This window comes from Anoplophora glabripennis, unplaced genomic scaffold (genome assembly GCF_000390285.2).
Source record: "Anoplophora glabripennis isolate ALB-LARVAE unplaced genomic scaffold, Agla_2.0 scaffold51, whole genome shotgun sequence".
NCBI classification, from domain to species: domain Eukaryota; kingdom Metazoa; phylum Arthropoda; class Insecta; order Coleoptera; family Cerambycidae; genus Anoplophora; species Anoplophora glabripennis.
Window position 1 is genome coordinate 555,125 of NW_019416324.1, and position 25,989 is coordinate 581,113.

Below are 25,989 nucleotides of genomic sequence, written 5' to 3' on the forward strand. Positions count from 1 at the left end.
AATTCGATTTTTGTCACCGTCCAGACACTATTTTTTTGCACAGGGAAAGCAATTTTAAGAAATTTGCGTTGTGAATCAGTGAGTCCCGTTGTATTGTATGATTGTTTCGGAGTTAGATATTTACAAATGCATAGAATTTTATTTCAAGGTATTCTACAACACCCTAATAGATAATTTTATCCAAGCAGAAATAGCAGAATCATTTTCCCAAAGTCGTCTTAAATTTTTAATTAACTCAGCATTATCCACATTCTTGTGTCTACGCATATAAGCGGTTACGACCACTGCACCTTCCTCAATACATGCGCGTATCTTCCTACGTCCATCCGTCAAATCCACCCCTTCCTCGGAAGCGTTGCACCGACTGGCACCCCCCCGATCGATCGGACGCCGCCGATGACGTAACAGCGTCGCAGTGGGGGCATCCTGTGACGTCACCCTGCCACTAACTGCCGGATAAAATCGGACGCCAAGATACGACACATTTCAAATCAGTTTATGCCGGCGCGGAATCGAATAAAGACAATTCGTTGTATATGTGTTGGGATAACAGAATCTTTGATCATGTTCTTCGGAGGTGCCGCGATTAGCTCCTGCGCCATCCTCGCCTTTTTTTCGGTATTATGTGAGTATCAGCACAACATTCTATGGGTTAATTGCTTTTCCAGCGACTGCTGAGGGGGTTGCGCTGGCCCGCAATTATATTTCGCGCGAGCAATTTGGAAAAAAGCAGTTTTTATGTGTTACATAATCCGGTATGAATATGTGATGGGTACGGTGCCTTGGAAAATCGATTTAACCTAAAACGGGAATCAGGTTAAGGAAACTGTTTCGGTCTAATACCGAAACAATCGATACTGGTGATATTTCCTTGGTTTGCGGTTCTAAATACCTGCATGATTTGCGGGCAAAAGCTTAGGAGCAGGTGCTAAGTGAATTACTGAATTGGGAAATAATCTTGATCTGTCAAACGCTACAAAAGGCAAGAGGCACATGAAATTTTGCGAAACTTACTGGGCCAACTGAAAGTAACGCTATTAACAGAATTAGATAAATAAAAAACGCCAAAAATATTTCTCAGAGAACAATAAATAGGAATAAGTGGCGCCACATTTAGTTTTTGATGTGTTGAGCTAAGACTTTTTTCAAGTAAACTTGTTCTAAGATTTAACAGCATTACAAATACGTAAACAATTTGTTTTCATTTATATACAGGGTGTCCCATCGGGAACTGCGTCGATCGATATCTAGGAAAGTACTGCTCCGAAAAATAATATCTAGAACTCTCCAGCACTTCCGGTTTTATCGGAAGTTGACACCAACTTCGTTATTTTAAATATGGGACACCCTATATATATTATTGCATTTTCTCATTCTATGTGAAATTTGAGGGTCACTTTATTAAATATTCCCTATACCTAGGAGTTATAGATTTTGATATATTAATTTTTAACGAAAAAATTTGACAGATGCAAGGGTCCGAGGAGATGCTAGTAACTTTTTTCAGGAGCATGATATCAAGCGGATTTTTGGTACCTGTAAAGGGCATAGGTAACGCTAAATTATGGTGTGCCAAAAAATTAAAACATTTAATACTAGGTGTTTCATTTCCGCTGTTACATTTTGATAACTTTCAAACAGCTACAACTTTGTTAACTTAAGTAGAACACCCTATATTTTTTTACTCTGTCGTATGCAGATTGAAATTTCCTTTCAAGCCATATAAGCATTGTTAAGGTTGCCGTTAGTACTTTCAGAGATATTTGCAATTTTCTATTTTTTGGGCAGTTTTCTCGTATCACATCTGTTGTCAAATTGGCCATGACCAGAAACACCCCAAAAACAATTGAAATAACATGTCATTTGTCAACTTAATTGTCAAATTATTGTTGTGTCTGTTGTAGTTTTTGCCGAAAATTTAAATAAAAATGAATGGAGAGCAGTATTATCCTAGATATCGATCGACACAGTTCTAGATGGGACACCATGTATTTAGCAGATTTATTTAGAGGCTGGCGATTGGTCGATTTTGAGTGTATATTATCTACTAATGAGGTGTTTTCCAACTTTTTAACCGCGTCAGAAAATGAAAATAGATTTAAAAAATACAGAACCCATATTTTTCGTTTTGGAAAAAAATCCTACAAAAAATAAAATTCCCAACTGTGTGTGTCGTCCTTTAGTCAAATTTATACAGGGTGTAACGAATGCTGATGGCCAAACTTCAGGGGGTTATTATACAAGTAATTTTCAACAAAAAAGTATTATAAGATTTTTTTGGAAAGTTGATAGTTGCTCTTTTATTTAACATTTTTTGATATCAAAAAATTTTGTGCCTTTTTTCATAAAAACAAAAATATATCTGTTACTCTTACAGCCACATCAAATTTAGGCATATCATCGGAAAGAGCGTTAAATTTACTACAAGACGAGCACATATGAGTGTTTAAAAAATTTTCTATACCAGGTGCTGTAAAAAGTTAAATGTAATAATTGTGAAATGAGCAGAATTAGTGGTATCTCCTTATTGGTGGTAACGCCAAAAATTTGGTAATGAGGACGTGTTTTTTCATCAGCAAAAACTACTGTATTTAGTAAGCTTTTCAACGATATATCAACTTTTGAGTTTGCTATTTTTTTGGCAACAATATCAAGGGCAAAGGTAATAAAACCGCCCCTCCAATAATCAATACAGATTCAAAGTTAACGTATGGATGGCTATAATTGGAAATTACGTTCCACACTGTAAATCACAATATCATATTTGAATTTTATTAAAAATAGTTATCTTTGTTAGAGAAACGAAGTAAATAAATATAATTCTTAGAATAATATAGCATGACAGATTACTGTTTGAAATTAGCAAGCAGCCAGAAACGAAGTACCTACAAAATATAATTAAAGTAAACGAGGCAACAAAGCTCTCGAACGCATGAAATCCTTAATTTAATTAACGGGAGCCTCATTTGTAATGAATAATTGGCACTAACTAGTATTGATTAAGCCCTAGTCTCGATGAAATGCTAACAATTCCTTCTCCACCCTCCCGCCTTGTTAACCAAACCGAAAACTAATTCATTTGTGTCGTTTTCAAAACTGACGGACTGTTAAATAAAACAGCAGACAAATGGATCGTTAGCGTCATAACTTTTATAAATCGGAAAATGTAATAGATTTGGATCGTTGGGGTGTGTCAGATCGAGGCGGCCTTGCGATTTCTAAACCGCAAGTTTATATTATTTTCCAATCAGGAAATTAATTTTCCGATTTTCGTGACAGTAGGGAGCGGTTTTGAAATCGTCGTATGTGTTGTAGATGTGTTTATTTCTTTGTCTTATCAACATAATTATTGCGGTCAATATCCGGAGGTTAGACGAAATCATGTTTATCCTTATACTTATAATTAATTAATAAGTCGATTAGCTATTCAGAAATTCTTATTATTTATGGACCAGCAACCAAAATATTTGTTGTGAATCAATTTGAAAGTTAGTTATTGCATGCATAACAGAATAAAATAAAGTGTTTTATTGTTTTAAAAATATTTTTATATTTAATTGCTAATACAAGCCACACACAAAAAAAAGTTGTCTGTTCTTTTCATGCGATATATGTTAATCGTAGTATTTTTGCTTCCTGATCACGAATCCGGTACAGAATTGAGCATCACATGAATTTCCTAACCTCAAAAAACAGGTCAAAAATAGCACGGATCCGAAGTCAACTTTGCAAAATTCAAGATGGAGGATCTAAGATGGCCGACCAAATTTTCAAAAAATAAGACATTCGCGCCAATTTTAGTATACGGGGTTTTCGGGGTCGCTGATCACGAATCCGGAATCAGATTTACAAAATTTGTTTTTAAAAATTTAATCATCTTTACCTATGTACTTTATTACCTGGGATTAGGCAGAAAACTAGTGACTAGATCTTTTACAGAAAAAAGAACAAGATACAGCCAAATAAAAGGAAGGTTAAAACATGATTGGGTACTCATTTTCGCAATTCCGAATTCGTATTCTTCGAATACGTATTCAGCGACCCCAAAAACCCCTGTATACTAAATTTGTCGCGAAACTGTTATTTTTTGAAAATTTGGTCGGCCATCTTGAATCCGCCATCTTGAATTTGGCAAAACTGAGCTCAGATCCGTGATCAGCGACCCTGAAAACCCCCGTCTATGAAATTTGGCGCGAATCTGTTATTTTTTGAAAATTCGTGATATCTGACCTTAATTGAGCCGTTTTTTTGAGGTTATAAAAAGAATCATCAATTCTGACCATGGATTCACGTTCAACGGGGTCTTTACCATATAAATGAACATTTGAATATAGAAAAAAATGTTTTTGTATTTTTACTAGCACTTTTTCGTGAGATTGTGGAAGATCCTCGGGATCGTCCAGACTAATAATTAGTTAATTTGTTTATAAGGCCATAACTTGTAAACTATTCAACTTACCGATTCCAGATTTCGTGTGAGTTATTAGACAGTGATAAGGAATGAAAGGATGCGATGCCAAAACGTTCTGGTAATAATAACGTAGTTTATAATTGTTGAATTCAAAAGTCATAAATAAACTTCTTCTGTTTATATATAACTTTTGATCTAATTAATATTTTTTGACGCTCGAGAGCTAGTTTTGTAGATCTTTTGAAAACGAAAAAAAGTACTTTATTTTTTTACTTTATAAGTATTTTATTTTCACGTGGATATGACGGAAAAAAGTTATAAGCGAAAAACGTGAATTTACGTAAAAATTATTAGCCTGTAAACAATCTTCCCCCCATTTTTATGACTTTGGAAACTATGTTATTGTACATAATCATAATATTTAGCATTTATAGTGATAAATTCAGCTTGCTGAAACAAAAAGTCGCGTCCAATTCTATATTTCCTGGCCTATAATGAAAATAGGATTAGTATAAAACATTCTAAGCTTATTTCTTTAGGATCAAGAGAACCACCTGGTGATTTTACCCGTTTACATATATTGTAACTAAAGTACCTAAATACAATTTCCTAACATCGCGTGCTATTTGAATCTTTTGTGTAAAAATAAATTTATAGCAGTCCTACATAACGAAGGTCTTCTGTTATTGACGAATCAGGACACCAAGGACGAACGAACTACAACTACTGAACACACAGAGACAACAACGCCCATTCGTGTTGCCTTTTTGAATTCATAACGACTTGACCTGCATAAATTTTTCACACAGCATGTTTTGAAAAGTTGAGCGGAAACATTTTTAGGGATCACCAACTGTAAATTTAGAAAAAAACAATTTCATTTCAGCCAGGTGTTAAATACGTCAGAACTTGTTTACGCAATTCCGTACCCCGGAAGATATCTCCGAAGAAAATTATAATCGCCCATACGCCAAAACCCACGCGGAACAGTTAACATAAAATAAAAGTTTGATTAATTGGAATTCCCAAGTTCCTGAAAATATAAGTTTTCCTCAAAACGAAGCTTTTAGGGGCGTCCGATATTTTTTTGCTGCAAAAATTACAGATAGTCCTTTATATTTAATATTACTTGCTTTCTTTTCGTTCCGAACAAGTCATCGACCCGTGTTCTCTGTGAAGTTTCATGCATGACTGACTCCAGTTTCAGGCTAGCTTTGAATTGACAAATGAGCAATTTTGTTGTGGAAAATTTCATGATTCGTACTTCAACAATTTTTATCGGTTAACTTTACTTTGAACATCAGCTCTAAAAAATTATTATACTTAATTCTCAACAAATATTCTAAACTGTATGTTTTTTTTTTATTTAACCCGTTTTTTCCCGTTTTAGGTACAGCACAAATCCACAACCAAAATTTATTATACGACAGAGGGATGGAAGTAAACGCAGAGAGGCAGAACCGGACCGAGAACAATAAGTCTATGCCCCTTCAGTGCTACGTTTGCAATTCTGCGTTCGACCCGAGGTGCGCGGACCCATTCGATCCCTACACCATAGGAATTATCAATTGCTCGGATAGACCGACACCGGAACACGTGAAAGATCACTTACACTTAGACCGAATAGTGGTACCAGTGGTCTGCCGAAAGATGGTGCAGAAAGGTTGGTGTTATTTCGTCACTTTCTCACGATTTTGGATGCCTCTATAGTAAATGCACAGATATTATTGCAGGAGACAACTACTCTGCGAACTAGTGCTCCGACTAGCCGCAGAATCACCGGATATATGTATATTGGATGTAATAAATTGCTGCATGATTCGTCAGTTGGCACACTTGTGGCATACTGATTATATTTTTTATCGTTCATTTGTGGTCGACTTAAGCAAGACATACACACTTATAATATCGATCCCTTAATATTCCCGTGTTGTTTTCGTGACATTTTTTTTGTACGCAATTCCCGCGAGAGGATGAAATATTTATTTTAGTACACAACACGGAGGACTCGTTATTATCGTTTTTAAAGGTCAATACTACGGAGTTAGGGAGGTGTTTTCGTATATTCGAAGGGTATAATATCTAAAACTGTGTATAATTTAACAACATGACTAAAATGTGCCAAGAACTATACTACATATAAGTACATAAATTTACATGTTTCCATCAAATAGATTCCCTTAATTTTGAGTTGAACTTTGATGCATCTTAAATGGTAGTAAAGCCAAAAGTTATGTCTATTTTGTTTTTCGAGAACTTCTTAGTTTTTAAGATACATATTTTTTTACCAACCCAAAATTCTACACGTGGCTGAAAACCATCAGCAGTTAAAGCTTGCACACGTTGAACATCATAAGGGTGCAGTAACTGACTCCGCAACACACGCCACATCCATTTCACATGCAATGTCGCGGGTACTGAGGCTCAGGTTTCCCTCGACAAGGTGTAAAATCTTTAATATTTAAGACACGTTGTTGTCTTCGTCCACGGTCTGCACACGTTATATACATGTCAAATAAATAAAAAAAGCCCGTTCAAGTGACGTATGCACTTGTTTGTACGAAACCGTAAATGTTTTCTTAAGTTTTAATTTTTCTCGCTATGCTCTTTTTCAGTTGAGGGGGTCGTCCGCGTGGTCCGTAGCTGCGGCTACATCAGGGACGACCACGACGACAAGAAGTGCTTCAGAAGGACAGGCACCGCGGCAGTAGAAGTGATTCACTGCTCGTGCACCAAGTCCCTGTGCAACGCCGGCCACTCATCTCAACGTCCATATTTTAGCGCAATTTCTTTGAACGTAGCAATTACACTAGCAATAACAAATCTCCTGGGCGGACAGACATCTTAATTTTCAAGGGTTGTGTAGGGGGGACGTTTTATTTAGTTTTAAGGGTCGATTGAAGCTGAGGTGATCACAGGCCAGCCATTTTCATAAGTTTTTATAAAAAATAGATAATTTGAAATAAAAATTTTGTGCTGACAAGAAAAAGAGCCCTAATATCCAAGATCAATAACATTTGTAAACATTTGATACAACAGAAAACATCATTTGAACTTACGATGACAGGATGACATTTTTTGGAGTTGCAAATGCAAATAAAAAATTTTTCTGAAATTTATGAAAATGGTTAACCTGTAAGGAGTTATCAAAATTGATTTGACCTTAATATATGAGTTTTCCAGCTGTCTAAAATTGGAAACAATATTTATATTTGCAAAATAAGTTGATTATTAGACTTTAAGGAAAGAAAATAATATCGTTAAGTAAATGTAAGTATATTTGAGATCAAAAATATAACTTCAACTGTCCGTTTGAACGTTTTTAACCAATCAAAAAATTTCAGAATAACAAATGCCGTTTCTGTGATGAATTTTATACTCGCGTTAATTATAATTATTATCAACTAAGAACTACTTTGTACTGTTTTTTTTTTTTTAGTATAACTCAATTGACAATTTTAATGAACAACTTTTTAATGATTGGACAAAAATTCTTACTCCCCTTTCCCCATTGATAGTTTAAGGTCAAAGGTAATTAGGGCATTATCGATAGGATTTGTTATTGATATTACTAGAAGTAAAGTTTGTAATTTTTTTTACTTAGACCCTAGACCTATAGCAATAGTTCCATTCCTGTTTTTAAGAAAACCGGGAACTAAATGCTTGTTGTAGTTATCTCCGAATTTTTCGGACGAGTACGCTGAGCTCCTCAAAGGCACTTAGACGAAATGGAATTGCAGAACTGCTTTATTTACTACTTTGAGCATATAGTTGTCTTTTGAATGTACCTAATAGTACATATTGTTACGTGTGTAACGATGATTCAATCGAGACTGCCACCACAATCGGATATACGCCGGTATATCGCACATTCCATTTTATTATATTAACCGTACGATACGGCGTCCTCCCGATGTAAGTGTATCGAAAAACCATCGTAAATACGCGAATATGAGAGAGAACAGGATCGAAATTCCTTTTAAAGATGGCAGGAATACAATTACATCACGTAATATTGTCAATGCACTAAAATTAAGCCAAGAAGAAAAAAAATTGTGAAATAATTTCAAATACGTATTCATAATTTCCCTTTTATCTTGACTTTTCGAACAATTTCATTTTCCATGCCACTAGAAAAAATGAAATTAATATTTGATTTAACATTTTTTTGTTCTTGTTTTCAAAAATAATTCTGAATATTGCTTTATTTATAAAAATACACCCTGTATTTTTATAAATAAAAAAATATCGATAAAATCGATCTTATTAATAAAGTTAAACGATGGAATCTTGAACAAAAGCGGAATTCGCTATGGAAAATTTTCTGCCGTCCTGAAATAATTGGAACATATCCAAATAGTTTTCTGTATAATAAAATGGAAAGTCAATTTCGTACTGCAGATCATTTATATCAGTTATTTTATTTGTTGAAGACGCGTGTTCTAATCTAAATAATAAAAATAGTACAATGTTTAAAAAGTGTGTTAAATTTTCTGCTGTACAAATTAATTATATTAGGAACAAGTTGTTAAAGTAGGATTCGCCAGGAAGGGTCAGCATGATAATAATATATCGTCCCCACTTCCAAGGGGTATAAAAAAGCGAGAAAAGTACCATTACGTAAATTTTTTGGTACAAGTTTCGGTGATGGATGTGAAGAGAACCAGTCTTGGCCAATCTGTCAATAATTCCTAATTCTAATGTATCTAAAAACTACGAGGACGAGGTGCGTGAAAAAATGCGTGAACACTGCCGATTTTGGCCTGAAGTGCCACAAAAATAGTCATTGCTTCTTTGCATATTGATCCATTTTACCTGTAAATTGGGCTAAAAGTTTAAAGAGTCTTATGATAAGTCCTACGTTAAAATAGAATTTATTAAGTGCACTCTACCGTACCATTACTGTAAAGTGTATTGAAAATTGACTCGAAACTCGTTAGTAAGTATAAGAAAATTCAAAACTGAGGCGAACATATTTTCAGTACACTTCTTTGCCTTGCCTTCAACAAATCTATTTATATGATAACTGGTGTACCCCAGAGATTCTGGGAGATGTTAAAAAATATTCTAAAGATTCTAAAGTTAACTGTCGTGAGCTGAAATCTACAAATATTTGTTTACAAGAAAAGTAAAGCATACTGTTTTGTATTAAATATTAATAGTGATGTTTTTGTCTATGTTCTCAAATTATTTGTCTTATTTCTTCGGTTTGAACTGTTTCTATTAAAAAAAAAAACGAAAATAATGACAGTTAATGTATTAAGTTTAATTTAAGCCCTGTTTAAAAAAAAAAAAATATTATTTTTACGGATGCAGGAAAGGCAAATTTTACTTTGTAAATGGTATATGAAGATCTCAGTTCATCAGTATTTTTCCTAATTTATGAAGTATACGTTTTCTCTGATGAAATTTTTATATTTGTTATCGGTGTAGATTATTGTGAATACAGATGCAAATAATAAACATATTTTACAAAATATTTATATACCTGTGTTCTGTAAGAATAAAAAAATATTTTAAAATGTACATAAATATGGAAACTACTCTATTTTCGTCATATTTTCAACGTATAATTTACGTTTAAGTTATGCATCATAGCTCTGCACCGCTGCAGTTTTTTTGTCATTGTACATGTTCTCTATGTTTCTTAGTATTTAAATTAAAAATTGTTTCACACATTAATGGTTTTTATTACCCCCGTCATAGAGAAACTGTTACCTATACTCCTCGCGTATTATTTTAGCTATTTGTCTGCTATTAATTTATAGTTAATTTATTTATTAAGTTTTTCTTATTATTCAGTAAGTATTTACGTATTTTTATTGCCTGCGCAGTCACCTATATTAATTTTCAAACGCCCCATTTTCATTAACAAAACGCCACTGAAATTTTGATATGGCATTGATTGACTACTACTTTATTTAACAATTAGTTATTAATAAATTGATTAATGAATTCATGTTTATCCGCAAGAACAAGGAACCCAAATTCGTAAATTAGTTATTGTTTTAAATTAATAATTCCACGGAAAAATGATATTTATTTCGATCATCTGGCGGAAAGTAGTGGAAGTACGGCGCTCATCCAGCATGCTTTGACTCGCCCATCCTGGCCAATACCAGTGTACGTGTACAGATGGCGCTGGGGATACAGCGGCCTGCGTCGTTACAACAGAAAAGTTTAGAGCAATTTGATTTGAGAATGTGTGACGTAGCGCGTTGAGGTGATACAAATGTGAAGAATTAACAGTGTTTTATGTCGAATGTCGTTCAGTTTTTATAATAATATGCTATTTAAGGAGTAGGTGATACATAGTTACATATTTTGTGATCATTTGATGTGCAGTGCATTTAAAATTAGAGTATTAGTTGAAGTGGTTTATAATTTGATGTTTGATTGTTTTTATGTGTATTGTGTAAGCCGGTTAAAATAACTAAAAAAAGTATACATATTGTGTTGTGTTGCAAAGACTGCCCAAAAGTGCATATCCATACTGTCTTTATGGATTATTAGAGGTAAGAATACACTGCTTTCATGAACTTTATATGAATTATTTGTTATTTGGAAAACAAATTGATGATTTAGAACAGATTCCTAAAATACTGTCATTTTACTAGTGGTTATTATACAGGGTATCCCGAAATTTATGCACCAAAATTTCTAAATTCAATGGCTTTCTAGCTGACTAATAATTTTTAGAAAAATCAAATTTGCTACCAAATTTTTCTGGTTCCAAAGACAAGGGGGCCCACGAAAAAGTGTCTTAAGGGGGTTTCTCGCCAAAAAGCGTAGCACTGTGATTCCACATGTTATAATACCTCTGTGTACTAAATTTAGTGATTCTCGTACATGGTTTTGAGATATAAAAAAGACTTCTTATTGGCAGATTTCAGGGGGCTGTAACTCCGAAAGAGGGGGCCAGTTGGCAAAAAGAAAAAATACGGGTCACCTAAATTTGTCTTAAGAATCTATGACCAAATTTTGTTGCATGAATTTCAGGATACTCTGTATTTCTGTAAGAAGTTGTACAAATGAGAGACTGCATATTTTAGATATTTTAAACCTTGTTCTAGCCAGTCTTTTAAGATGGTATTGTTATCATAAACTGTTTTTAGTATTAATTTAGACACACAAAGCATTATAGGTACCAACAAAATAATTTTTTACTTCAGCTGTATGCACTGAAACTTTTTAAAAGATTCGTATAAAATTTATTACGCCTTTCATATCATAAACTATGTAGGTTGCAGCTTTATGGAATTCGCTACATTTTTGTTATCATAATGTTTGAAATGAAAATCAATGCATGGCTTGGCCTGAAAGACAAAGCAAAAATAAATTGCACTGAAGCTGGGTGTTATTCTAGATAACTTACAATGCCAACGTTGTAAATTTTTTGTTGCTGTTTTTTGACAGGTGCATAGCAGTCACGTGTAGGCTATAGTCCAAGCATTATAGAGAAATGATTACAGACATTATTACCTGGACAAAAAAAATATCACCGTATAGAAAATTACATTTTAAATTAAGTTTCTTGTTCTTTAAACTCGATCCAATATGGCGAACATGGTTAAAAAAAATCGCAAAGTTGAAAAAAACGGTTTTTTTAAAATAACTAAAAAAATATAGCACGGATTGAATAATTTTAAATGGGAAAGTTGTAGGTTTTAAAAAGATCTATCGACTGATTTTTTGAAAGTATCGATTGCTTTGTTACTTTTCGAGATATATCGAAAAAACCTTCTTCTATAACTCGTTTACATTTACGTGCCCATATTTGCTATTTACTGCAAGCCTAGACCGCGGCAAGCCAAAAAAGTACGTTTTTGAAAAATTTAAAAATATTAATTATTTTTCGATATATCGATTTTTTTGAAAAAATTGGCTAGATCTTCTCAGCGGATAGCCCTACAGTAACGATTTGCGGTTTATTTTCTTCGTAAAGAGTTATATTATCATGCTGTTAAAAAATGTTGACGATTTTATTAATTTTAAGGATCAAAAAATCGCTTTGAAAAAGTTGCACTTTTTTGGGTATGTAACTATTTCAATTTTTATTTTATGATAATGACTTTTAAAGAATACTAAACATTTACGGGTCTATTTTGCTTCTAAGGCGAAAATGCTATAATATTCTTGTTTTGCTACCCTAGATTAAGTAAAAAAATAATAAAAATTGAAATAGTTATTAGAAAAAAAACATGCCCAAAAAAAGTGCAACTTTTTCAGCGATTTTTTTAACCATGTTCGCCATATTGGATCGAGTTTAAAGAACAAGAAACTCAATTTAAAATTTAATTTTCTATAGGGTCATATTTTTTTTGTCCAGGTAATAATTTCTGCAAATTTAACATTAATCCGTGACAGAATGCTTGGACTAATTTACATAAACGTAAATGTGTACATTTCTAGAGAAAATAGTTGAAATGACAAAATTTGTTTTGGTGTAACAAAATGTCTTTAACATAAATAATTATTTCGATAATAAATTATCGACAAAGAAACAAAATGTGTTGAATAATTGTTCGTAATTTTTCTGCACAACTAGGTATATTTATTTCGCGTTTTCCCTTTTTTGCCAATAGAAATCATCCATATTAAAAATATGATTACGGATTCTGAAAGTTCTCTAAATGTAACAAATTCTGGTGCCATTCATTGTCATACGTGAAGTAGATGGTGAGGAATTGTCTGGATTGTTAACTTCAGATTTAAGTCAGCAGTTTGTTATTTTCTTGAAAACGGTTTAGGGTACAAAATTCATTATAGTGTAACAAAACAGCAAGAAAAAAGTAACACAATCTCTAATACTTTTTTTACAGTCTGCTAAAAGTGGCCTACTAACTTTATATACCTACCTCAGAAAATGGTTAATTATACAGGGCGATTCAGGACTTATTCAAAAAAAAAATTGTATGTACAGGGGACTCTTACAAATACAATTTTGTAAAGACGGACGAAAACTTGAAAGAATTTCGCAAGGAAAGAAATAAATATAATTTTATAGCACCTATTTTACATCAGCAAACTCAACAGCTTTTGCTGCTATTGTTATTATTAAATAATAAAATTAATTTGTGGTTTTAAATAATAAAATAATTTGGCATACCTGATGTTACATTTGTTCAAAATTTTGTCCACCGACGTGTAATATATTTGGGTCCGTCTTACTCAGTTTCTACGAACTAACACAAATGTTGTCTTGCTTCGCCATAAATTAAAATGATATCCATCAACTCCGAGTTGCTGTACATGCAAGCCATTTTTGACACTATCTACTAAAAAACTTGTGTAAACACTATCGCAACGACGATTGTAAAATCGGATTTCCGTATCGGAGTCGCTGAGGCCATGTGGCTCTCCGCGCGTATCGCGAATGACGCTAGAGACTACAGTTGTCCAGCTATGTAATGGTTGAAAGTACTACAACTCCAATAATTTTTTCTCGGTAACTAAGTATTTTACAATTTTTTTTACGATATTGACTCCATTTCTCATGCCGCGTCTATTCCCAAATTTTTTTGGATAAGTTGTGAATCACCCTATATAATATTATCGAAGACATTACTACCATTTCAAAACTTTACAAAAAATATAACGTTTTTAAAACCAAAAACCGCCGGCAATTTTATTCTTTTTTAATTTATTGAGTAAATACGTAAACACGTTTTATTTATTTATTCACTTTGCGCAGGTATTTTCTTTAAAATTTCGATTTTCCTTTAATAAAATCGAATGGGGTGCACACAAATGATCAGCCGGAACCCTCAATAAACAAGGAAGCCCTTCCAGCGAATATAATAATATTTCAAATAACATATTTAGATTCGATGCATCATCTCACCTCGTTGTTATGACGTCACGCGTGAGAGGCTCGGCCTTGTTTTTACAGTGGCAGTCGATTGTTGATCAGAACAGCTTTGGACGTTTATTAAAAATAATACACAGAGACGTTTTTAAGTAGGCAGGTTTATTTTACAATCACAAAGTTTTATAAATATTGCTATTCGTCAAGACTTAAAAAAACTTTATACACAATAGTAACAGTATTTTCTAGGAGTATAGAAAACTTTTGCAAGATATCTTCATATTTACAAGGTTGAGCTAAGTTACTATCTTATACTTGTGTATAACAAAAACATCAATCAATACAAACTACATTTGTATAAAATTAAAAGATAGTATATTACAAAAATAGGTACAATGTTGAATAAAATCGATGTCGATGCATTCGACGAGTATCATGAATTAAATAGAGATATAAAAGATATAAATGTACATGTAATAAAATAAAACAAAATATAATACAATATACAAAGAAAATTACAAACAATAACTAACTAGAATGAGCAAACTTTAAAGCAAATGTATTGCAAAGAGTTTTTTAAGTACGAAAATTATAGTAAAATAAGCAAGTTACAGTAATGTTACAATGTAGGCCAGACATTATATAGCATCGTTGGATTGAAATTATTTCAAAAATATACATTTTCATTACTTTTTACTATACAAAAAATATCTTTGGTATATATTTTTAATTTATAACAAGAACATTATTTAATGTTAACAATTTTTACAAAAACAACATTTTAATAAGCTGATTGTTTAGCAAAGACTCTGTGACAAGGTTTCATCAAGAGGGCAATTACATTTAAACACTAAATAAATCATTAAAAATTATAGCCCGGTCAAAATAGACATTTCAAATAACGAAGATTCCGACAGAGCTAAATTTTGGTGGAGACCTTGGTACACCATTAGAAATAATGTGTCAAAAGTCCCCATCGATCCCAAGTGAGCTAAAAAACTTATTCGGGGTCAAAGGTCAAAATTTGAGGTTTTTTGGATTTTTTTCGGAAACGGTAAGTTTTATCAAAAAAGTAGACCAGACAAAAATCATAGACCTTTAAATTGTCTACAAAAATGGTACTTATACTTTTTTAAAAGAATAACCATTCCTGAGATATCGCGATTCTAATAGTTGAAGGAGTCACGTTCTACGTGATATGCACACATTTCCACACCACCTGTGAGGTAGTGTACTTTGACGCAATTTTTTAACGTGGTTTCCCCGGTAGGCTTACTCCATGAACTGTTATGACGGAATTTTCAGGAACAATACTCTTAACTGCATGATGATTATTGATATTGATATTGGTTATTGACTTTAACTGTAGTTCTGATTTCTTTTAATATTTTAATCTGATTCATACTCTTCAAAGTCGACTTCAACAGTAATGTCTTCTTCGATTTCTTCTTCTTCTTCTTCCTCTTCTTCTTGCTGGATGTTCATAAATAGTTCAAATGAAGATGAATCAGCTGTGTCTTCATCGAAATCACATAAATCTTCGTCTGTTGTATTCAATTGGACTTTTGAGCAAGACTGGCTTTGGCAATCACGCTGGAGAACGCAGTAACCCTACTCTTCTACAGCCACATTTAGCACTACAACCTTTTTTGCAATTGCAAAAAATAGTGTTTAGGAGTTTTTTCCGGAGCAGGTGGGAGTAAAGTTTGAATCAGTTCCAAAGCATTATCTGTTAATTTCCAACCCCAGTCTTCTGGGTTCAGTTGATTGCCTAGCCATGTCTGAACTTGATACAAGTGTTGATTAGCAAAAGCTGATGTTGGAGGAAGACAAGATAGTTGTACTTGTTTCTTGTTCCGTGTATTTTTTACAGAAGTTAAATATCTATATTTATCTATACAATCAATTTTTTTTGGAGCTCCTTAACAGCAAGGAGAAAGCGAATTCCTTTTGTGATTATTGTTTGAGGTGAAAAATCAATTTCTGCAATCAATCAAATAGTTTTTTCCAAATTATTTTAATACTGATGTTTTACCCCTTCTGAACATTGCTGATGTAGTATCGCAGCCGGTTATCGCATGTAAAAATAAGATATGGTTTTGGCATTTTAGATAAGCAGATAAAAGTTTTGAAGAATATATTTCTGTTCGCTGTTGAGCCTTTCCAGGTTTTAAAAAGTATATAATTTTATCAATTGGAGTCCTTGCAGTGAGTAGTATTAATAAGTCAACATCTTCACCAACTACAATAGTTGTATTTGTTGCATTAAATTGTTCTATCGCTGTTTCAGTTATAAGGACATCTGCGTCATTTTGACTAAGGGACTGAGTTTCTTTTGAGTGTATATTCTCAGAATAGTATAGTTTATACATACAAGAGACACAAATAGGCATTTTTACTTGCATTAAGTGCCTGACTATGTATATACGTGGCATATGAGGGTGGTCTGGAAAGTTTCCGACCTCAACATGAAGATGGCAGCACTCGTAAATAAAAGCTAGTGAATTTCGTTGTTCATCTGTTGACAGTTACTCACCAAAGTTTCAGCCATTTTGGACGCGCAATTGTTATGTAACAGTCGTTCGAGTGAGTTGATGTGAGTGTTTTTATGTAAATGGACAAAATGGGGACTCTGGACCATCATTTACACAGTGAAATTTTGGGCAGCTGAATTTAAACGTAGCCGTAAGAGCTTGGGAGATGATGAACGTTCGGGACGTCAAAAAACTGCAGCTACGGACGAAAACATCGCCAAAGTTCACCAAATGGTGCTAGACGACCGCCGAATTAAAGTGAGAGTGATAGCAGAGGTCATGAACATGTCAAAAGAACGTGTTTGTCGCATATTAAATCAACAACAACAACAAGCGACTTCTTTTTGTTCCCTCATCTAAAAATTGCGCTCGGAGGACAGAGATTATCGTCGAATGAAGAGGCAATCACCTTCGTGAACAATTATTTTGCAGAGAAAAACACCGAGTACTATTTGGACGGGTTACAGAGATGGGAGAATCGCTGGGAGAAGTGTGTAGAGTTACAAGGAGACTATGTTGAAAAATAAAAAAAAAATTCTGAAAAAATGTCTTGTATCTTTGTTAGGTCGGAAACTTTTCAGACCACCCTCGTATATGTGCATATCATGTAGAACGTGACTCCTTCAACTTTTAGAATTGCGATGTCTCAGGAATGGTGGTTCTTAGAAAAAAAAGTATAAGGAGCATTTTTGTAGATAATTTTCAGATCTATAATTTTTGTCAGAGTACTTTTTTGATAAAACTTGCCGTTTTCGAAAAAAATCCAAAAAACCTCAAATTTTGACTTTTGACCCTGAATAACTTTTTTGGCACACATGGGATCGGTGGGGACTTTTGACATTTTATTTCTAAAGGTGTACCTAAGGTCCCCACCAAAATTTAGCACTGTCGAAATTTTCCTTACTTGACCACTATTTTTTGACTAATTTGACCGGACCCTGTGGCGGATGACAAAATCCTGTCACAAACCGTGTTAGGAATTTAATGGAATGAAACGAAAATAACACAAAAAAAAAACGAAAACATCGAGTTACGCTATTTTGGAAGCTCATAGACGTGTCAAATAATCACTCTATAAAATGTTTCTTCTATAAATTTTCTAGACAACAAAACCGTTTCCACTTTTGAAATTTGACTATTTTTTAGGAATTGACATGTTAAAATAAATCGGTTGTTAAACTTACCGATCCTGATATGTACACTAACTATTAGAAACATATGCATATCTTTTCTCGCTATGCTCTTTTTCGTTCACATGGCACATGGAAGTATGAATTATAATAATTAATAAAGGAAAACCTTTTATATATCCACAGTAAATTTAATTGACATCAAATAATCCATTTAATATTTCTTTAAATACCCAACAAGTGACTTGCTACTTTTGTGTTTCCTACAAAGGAAAGTGTGCCAAAAATTGGAATTTACAAATTGACTGTGTTTTTAATATCAAGACGTCGCGTCGCGAAATCGTTTCACTTGAACATATTTTTTATTAGACAACTTTTTTGGAAACTGTCTGGTGAATTAATTTAAAAATTTGCGGGTTTCTTTAATTCGACGGTTTAAATTAAAATTAGCATAATTAGGAAGTACCCTGTTCACAGTAACTGACATAAATAGAAAAATAAGTAAACTGAATTAGGAGGCTTAAATATTAAAAAAAACTAAGGCTTTTTGTTAAAATAAAAATAACTCATTTAGAGGGAAAAAAAAAGGAAATTGTTACCTGGACTTTTATAAGTGGAAATGGTGAAGAGGCTTATAATAAACGAAAAAAAATAAATGCGTGAGCAGGGGCGGCGGAGGATTGATTTGGGGGGGTTGAAAAGTTATGAAAAATTGTATCATTGGGATTTCTGGCGAAAGTTGATGTCAGACAAAAAAGTATCTTTTACAAAAGTTGTGGATCATGCAAAAATCTACAACTTTTGTAGAGGTCACCTTTTAACATAACCTCAAAATTTCCAAGAAAAATGCGAAAAACATGTTTTATTCTGATTTTTCGTTTTTTGAAACTTGGTATTTTTTGTATTTTTTTTTTTCTGTACAATTGAATGGTGTAATCAGTTTTTGTTTTTTTTTTAAATTTAAACAAATTATCAACAATTACTGAAAAATTCATTGCCGCGTCATTTTTTTACTTTTTTGCATTTTTGAGCATGTTTTGAACTATTGTTACAGATTTTAAAAAGTATATGTCAAAACGAAAAATATGATTACCGGCAGAACTCTGTACGATAATTATTTTAAGTAGAATTTTTCTTTGAAAAAAAAAGTGTTTCAGGCCGAAAAAAATGAATATCTCAGAAACTTCTTGATTTTTTTATCTAAAAAAATTTGAGGTTATTTAAGACAGAGAAAGGTGTACTTTCACCAAGTTTCGTCAAAATTAAATTATTTTTGCGGAAATGAGAAATAAAAAACGAAAAATAAAAAAAATCTGTTTTTCGCATTTTTCTTGGAAATTTTGAGGTTATGTTAGAAAGTGACCTCTACAAAAATTGTAGATTTTTGCATGATCTACAACTTTAGTAGTGGATACTTTTTTGTTTGACGTCAACTTTCGCCAGAAATCCCAGTGATACAATTTTTCATAACTTTTCAACCCCCCAAAAAAACCCTCCACCGCCCCTGCTCACGCATTTATTTTTTTTAGGTTTATTATAAGCCCTTTTACCATTTCCACTTATAAAAGTCTGGGTAACAATTTTTTTTTCTCCAAGTGTAACTTGGTTGGACTATTTTATAATTATTATAACTACTGTGGTTCAGAATAATAATAATGTAATAAAATACCAAAAAATAAGTTTTTCCAAACAAGGCGACAAGAGTTGTTTTTTTTTTAATTAAATTTTCCACAAGTTTTAAAAGCAAACAACATATTGAAGTTTGGTAGAATGCTATCTTTTTGAGGATGCTAAGTAGCCCGGTTAGTAACCAAAAATGCTAATGTAGGTTAATATTTTTTAAGGTTATGCAAAAATTGGTAAGATGTCAAGTGTTATTCCCCTTTTATTAAATTAAATTAATCAAACCAGATCATTTAACGTCTTAAACATGGTTTACCAAAAATCAATATTATACGTCGATTGCTTTTGGAAACATGGGCAAAATTTACTAAGAAAAATAACTTTAGAAAAAATCGTTTTATTTTACTTTCCTCATATGATAAAAAAATGTTATTGGCGGATCCTTTAGTTTTATTTGTGAGCACTATCAGTTTTCTATCTTTGTCGGACATGAAACTACGAGTGTACCTCCAGATTATCCTCGTCCTTTAAACATTTCTAATAGGCCCGCCACACGACAGCGGCCTACTTTTACGGTATATGCGTATGAGTAAATAAATAAGAGGATTTTATTCTGTCTTCTGTCGGCAGCAGCGGCAAAGTACGCCATCTGTAGTTGGTGCGGCAAACGACACACCCGAGTAACCTTTAATTCTACTGTCTATTAGATGTCGCTGCGCCATAATGGCGGTAAATTTAAATGTAATAAAATACATTAAGAAAAATAAAAAGGTATTTCATAAGTAATAGGTCACAAAACAGCTACTAACAGCTGTTTCATGACGCATCACTTATGAAACACTTTAATTATCGCTTGGTTAAATGAAAAAGTTAAAGCAGTGATTTTAAAATGAGCGACAAATATTCATTCTGTCACGAATTCGAATATATTTAAGTATCAAAAAATGTACTAGCAGAGAAAAATTATGGTTAAATATATTTGTTTCGAAATAAGTGGTTCTCATCAGTGATTTCTTTTAAATGTTTAAAAACGAATAAAAACAGTAAGGCAGTTCAGAAGATTGATTCAATAAATCCCTTATTACATTAATCTAAAACGAAACAAATTTATTAATGCACAAAACTCAGCAACCCACCCGAACTTATGTTCAGTAAAAACTATTTATTTCTGTTGATTGAAAGATTGGAAATACAGATCCGATCTGTAGTTACAGATTTCTGTTTAACAACTTCTATAAGGGACAATGTTTTGCCACACCAACACGAGATGGCCTCAGCGAACGCATGCTCCGTCTGCCCTATCCAATCAAATTCTCTTATTTATTTACTCATATGGGTATATGTAGTTTACGCGATAAACACGGAACATTGTGACCTGGTCACATAATGCAGATAAGGTTGTGAAACTTCAGTACCTATCAAAGCTTCCTTCGGGAAAGGTCAAACCGTATCAATGGGATATGAGCAATGATTACAAATACAAAGGAAAATAAATAGAGACCACCTCCTAAAATTTTGATAGATTTTTTAGTTCTGATTATTCTTTAAACTTCACCTTTTAAAGACATGGCAATAATTTTGCCAATATCCGCGATTTACGCAAGTAAGACCTACTCGTGTGCAGGCCCTTAACGAAAACGTAATTTTACAAAAATTATGAAGTAAAACACGGAACAGGCCCATGAAAATGGTTAGACATATAGCTCCCCTACTGATTGTAATACTATTTGGATTTGAAAAAATATGCAGCTGTCCAGTACAAAAACAGTACCATCTGATTAATTTTTAATCAATAATTCGGTCAATTAATTTAATTGTCTAGTAAAAATTTACAACAGGACTGTTCGTTTCGGCGTAGAATCCTACCAAAATTGAACAATTAGTTAAAAAAAAATCGATTCATATAATTACTCAGTCTTCTCGTATAAATTCACTTAAATCTTTACAAAATCACCGTCGCGACGCATTCATTATACGTGCGTGGCCATCGTGCCCCTCTTGATGGTGGCCATCGTCGTGTTCGGCACTATGTACTGACTGGTGGGGGAGTTGGGGAGGCGCGTCACCTGGGGAACGGACCCGTTGGCACCGTTCGCCACCACCGTGTTAACCACGTTCGCACTGGCGGTGATCATGGCACTGGAGCTGGCCAGCCTGGAGTTCTCCCTGGAGTAGGGGGGCGGCGCGGGGGTGGCCGCGGGGTTCGCCGTGTTGGGGGTGGGCAGCCCCACGTTGGGATTCCTTAGGTACGGGTTTCCGTACGTGGCGCTGAACCGGGGGTCTATGCCGGGCAGTCCTCCGTTGGGGATGGCCTGGTGGGCCACGTGGAGGTCCGAGAGATCGTTCAGGGGTAGACTAGAACCCGAGACTGGTATCTGGTGGGACTGGAGGGAGTTCAGTTGGAGGCGCGTGGATTGGAGGCTCTCCCTGGTCGGGTCCAGGGACGAGGAGATGGGTGGCTGCATCATGGGGGGGTTGTAGTCTCGGGAGTAGTCCACGTAGGGGACGTAGCCGTTGTTGTTTTGCCCGTCCTGTAACAAAGGGTTTTTTATTTGTAGGAAAACGTATCCAACTGGCGACAATATGAGTAGATTGGTGTAGGGCATTAATTCCCATAATAATAAAAATCCAATGGAAAACATCTTTCAGGTTATATTCCGTGAAGAATCTACACCGCCGACCTTAAGAATCTGTCAACTCTTTCCAAAGACTTAGTGCTGGCAAAAATCGGAAAAAAGTGAAACCGGTTAACCGGGTTCCGTAAAAACCGATTTCAGATAAAACCGGTTAGTCGAATAGTTGCTAAAACCGGTTATTCGAATAACCCGTTACTTGAATCGCCAAAACCGGATACCTGAAAATCGGTGCGTTACAAAGACAGACCCGGAGAAATTGTCTAAAAAAAAGGTCTTTACAAAAATCTGGAAGTCAAATTTGTTTACGAAGAAATCGATCTCTAAAAAAAAAGTCAATTGCAATCGGACAAATCGATGTCTAAAACAAAAGGAAGTAGATCATCGAATAATCGGATATTTGAAGATTGAAGATTCAAATAACCGAATAACCGGTTTTCGGGTATTTGAAGAATCGAATAACCGAATAACCGGTTTTCGGATTTCATAAAAATCCGAATTATCCGAAACCGGTTAACCAACTATCCAAAAAACCGATTTCAGTTGCCAGCACTACTCACAATAAGATTCCGGAAAATAGATCAATTTTGATCAGATGAAAGACTGAAAGTAATTTCGTACAGATTTCGATCAAACACTTTGAAAAACGAATGACAGTTCCCAAAGTTTTATAAGCTTCCTTCGATATATATTTTGGTGATAAGTTAATTTAGCATCAAATACAACGCCAGGGTTTGCTAATATTCAAGCAAGGAATCCTGATATAATACCATTTACTTTAGGTACGTGTTAATGTAGGGACATTGCACTTCTATGCATTTAAATTCAAATTTGTTCTTAACCTATTTCCTTTAGATCATAAGCGTACAGCAGACGGTGCGATGTTTTGTCGTTAATAACTACTGTGAATCAAAGCAGGTCCAAAATAGATCCCTGAAGTACAACCGATTACCGCACGAATCCTTCAGACCTGAAGCCACGCAATTGAACAGACTGGTATCGATTCTGTAGATATGACTTCAGAATTTTGCGGATATAGGTGCAATTAAAAATAGAATAGGTGTAAAAAAAAAATTTTTAGATTTCGAAAAAAGTGTTTAAAATTATACATATTATATATATTAGGGTGGCCCAAAAAGATACGAACATTTTTTTTTCCATGTCTTGTGAAAATATGTTAGTTTAGTTAGTTTAAGAGCTCCCTCAAAAAATTAGCTCAAAAAAATTTTTTGAGAGGTTGCTCAAGATTTTTAAAAATTTCCAAAATCGGCAAAAATTGAAAAATATCTCGAATCTGAATATTTCAAATCGATATTTTAATTTCTAAAAATCATTCATAATTATTTTAACTTTCAAAGTAGTTTACTTATGTTTTCGAGCGACCTCTAGGTAAATATAAATATCAACCAACTAATATTTTTTTTATTGAATTTAAAAAAAAGAATAGAAATAAATCACTTAGATACTTAAATTTTAAAAAATTATAAATATTTGATACAGTGCCGTAGTATATTTTGCCTCGAGAAATTTTTTAAGTGTCTTGTGATTAATTTCTATTTTTTTGTTCATCAAATTCAATAAAAAAATTATTAGTTCGTTGATATTTATTTACAAAGGTCGTTCGAAAACATTGTAGGTACACTAATTTTAAAGTTAAAATAAATATGACCTTTAGAAATTAAAATATCGATTTGAAATTTGCTGGTGAAATATAATTATTTTTCCCGTAATCTGTTCCTCTTAAGCTTTAAAACACTATTTTTTGTTTTTTTTTATCTTTTTTTCTACGAGGCGCTACTTAATTTTGTCCATACCTAAGTCCAAATAAATTATAGTGCGGCACCTGTGAAGTGTCAGTCAGTGTGTGTCAGTACACTTTTGACTTGCCGGTGAATTGCTGCTAAGTTGTGTCAAAAAGATCGCGCTTCTACTGTTTAGACGTTAAGTGTTTATTAAAGACGTTTCTTATTTTTTATTTTTTAAGTTATTGTTTTAACTAAATAAGCAATGGATAACGAGGACAACAATAATACGTTTACTACTATCGAACGATAGTGGTAAGTTTGCATCTTTTTTATTTGTGGTGATCCAACCTATCACTTGCTAAAATAATGGTAGTATTTTCTATAACATCATGTACTTTGTTTCTACAAACCTCTTGCCTCTTGTCTGGGATTGCACATTATCATTTACAGTGAAATAACTAATAATTGAATTTTATGTTTATTATTCCTTTTAATTAAAACGAGGGGATTGTATTAAACTGGCCAAAATTATTTATTGTTGCATTAAAACATTTTGTCTCTTTTGTGTGTATTTCATACATTTTAATTTGGCAACACTGATTTGCGCAAAGGCTTGACTCTCTGTTAGGTTCGGTTCGGCAAGCGTGCGCTGATGTTAATCGAATGGCATGACATTTTTTTGACCAGGACCATACTAAGATTTATTTCTTCGCTACAAAGTTCAACTTTCTTGACAAAACGTGGATATATGAATTTCTTATATAAGGCTTTTTTATTACACATATTCCTAGGAATCAGCATTTTATTTTTTCTGCACTAAAGACGCCACACCCTGTATATTACCAGTTAAATTTTTACACATCAGAGTTCAGGTAAATAAAAATACAATTTCCACATATGCTATGCTTCCAATGATTGACTGATTAATGCACAAAAAATGCAAACCATTTGTTGCTTCTGTGTAACAGCTTTATATCAGCAATCGGCATTACCTTAGTATGAACTAAGGCCGTTCGGGGTAGTGGGCCATAAATAATTTCTCAATCGGTTAACAGACTTACCTTGGGAGGGAAGCTGGGCTCGGTGTAATCTGCGGAATATCTATAAATTTCCTGGCCCGAAACATTCACCGGTCCCGCCAACGGAACACCTATCCTAGTAATAACCGACTCGCTTCCCGTTTCCGATTCCGCTCCGGGGATATAATCCATGTCGCAGTGGACGTTGCTGTTGGAGGAGCCGGTCCTTAGGTCCAACTTCAGGTCCGAGATGTTCGAACTCCTGTCCGATTCCTTGCATTGTTTCTCGATCGTATTTGCGTCTGCTGGAAAATAGCGGGTTAGTGAAACGAGATCGGTGACAACGTCGAATCACTTACTCTCCGGGGGTGATTTCTTGCTGTTCTGGCGCTGGCAGAGGAACACGATCATTATTATTATGATGAGGACGATGATGGCCCCGATCACGCCGACGACTAGGATCAGCATCGGGAAGTTCTCTGGAAGGTCAGCATAGATCTATTACCTTTGTCTAAATATCCCACTTCTTGGATATAAGAGGGGGCAAGCTAATTTTTGCTGGAATACCTTCAGTACAACTCACATAATGAAAGTGTAGATCCCTAGATCTCGGCGAGGTCCGGAACATTTTCAAATTGCAAAAATGCTTAAAAAATTTTAAAAAATACCTACTTTATCTGAGTTTTTTACTTATATCTTGGAACCTATGCATTTCGGAAGAATGCACTTTTATTATGAGTTGTACTGAAGGTAATCCAAAAAAAAATTTGCTCGCCCCCTCTCACATCCACCTCAAAACAGATCCGTCCTGGTCTATAAAACAACTATGTGTATTCTCTGTATGGATATTGTAATGTGCGCTTCATTTCGCATAATGTTCAGTTAAAGCAATTGCAAAGTAAACACTTTCCAAATAAACCGCATCATTTTGTACCATGCCTTCTATCGTTGTTTAAAATTATTAAAATTCTTGTCCAACAATATCAGTTCAATTCCCTTGACTAAGCAAGGTTGGTCACTATGTTATTATCGGTTTACAAATGATTTTTATATGTACTGTTTGCTGTAATAAGTGGGCGAAGCAAC

The 25,989-nt window shown here is 33.9% G+C and overlaps 2 protein-coding genes across 3 annotated transcripts in view; one reads left to right on the forward strand and one right to left on the reverse strand.

Annotated features, from left to right (window-relative positions):
* Positions 1 to 513: 513 nt before the first annotated feature.
* LOC108907669 lies at positions 514 to 7,998 on the forward strand. The gene is made up of 3 exons (XM_018711445.1): positions 514 to 625; positions 5,802 to 6,074; positions 7,027 to 7,998. Exons 1-3 carry the CDS (start codon positions 565 to 567, stop codon positions 7,257 to 7,259), a joined length of 567 nt encoding a protein of 188 aa, XP_018566961.1. The 5' UTR covers positions 514 to 564; the 3' UTR covers positions 7,260 to 7,998.
* Positions 7,999 to 19,537: 11,539 nt separating this feature from the next.
* LOC108907675 (irregular chiasm C-roughest protein-like) overlaps positions 19,538 to 25,989 on the reverse strand; it is a 130,817-nt gene continuing 124,365 nt past the window's right edge. The window contains exons 11-13 of one of the 2 annotated variants that reach the window (XM_018711453.1): positions 25,263 to 25,382; positions 24,946 to 25,205; positions 19,538 to 22,037 (exon numbers count right to left, since the gene is read on the reverse strand). In XM_018711453.1, coding sequence (XP_018566969.1) covers positions 21,477 to 22,037; positions 24,946 to 25,205; positions 25,263 to 25,382 — 941 coding nt within the window. In that variant the 3' untranslated portion in view covers positions 19,538 to 21,476. Of the gene's footprint in view, positions 22,038 to 24,945; positions 25,209 to 25,262; positions 25,383 to 25,989 lie in introns of both variants that reach the window. The other variant, XM_018711452.1, reaches the window with a different exon arrangement.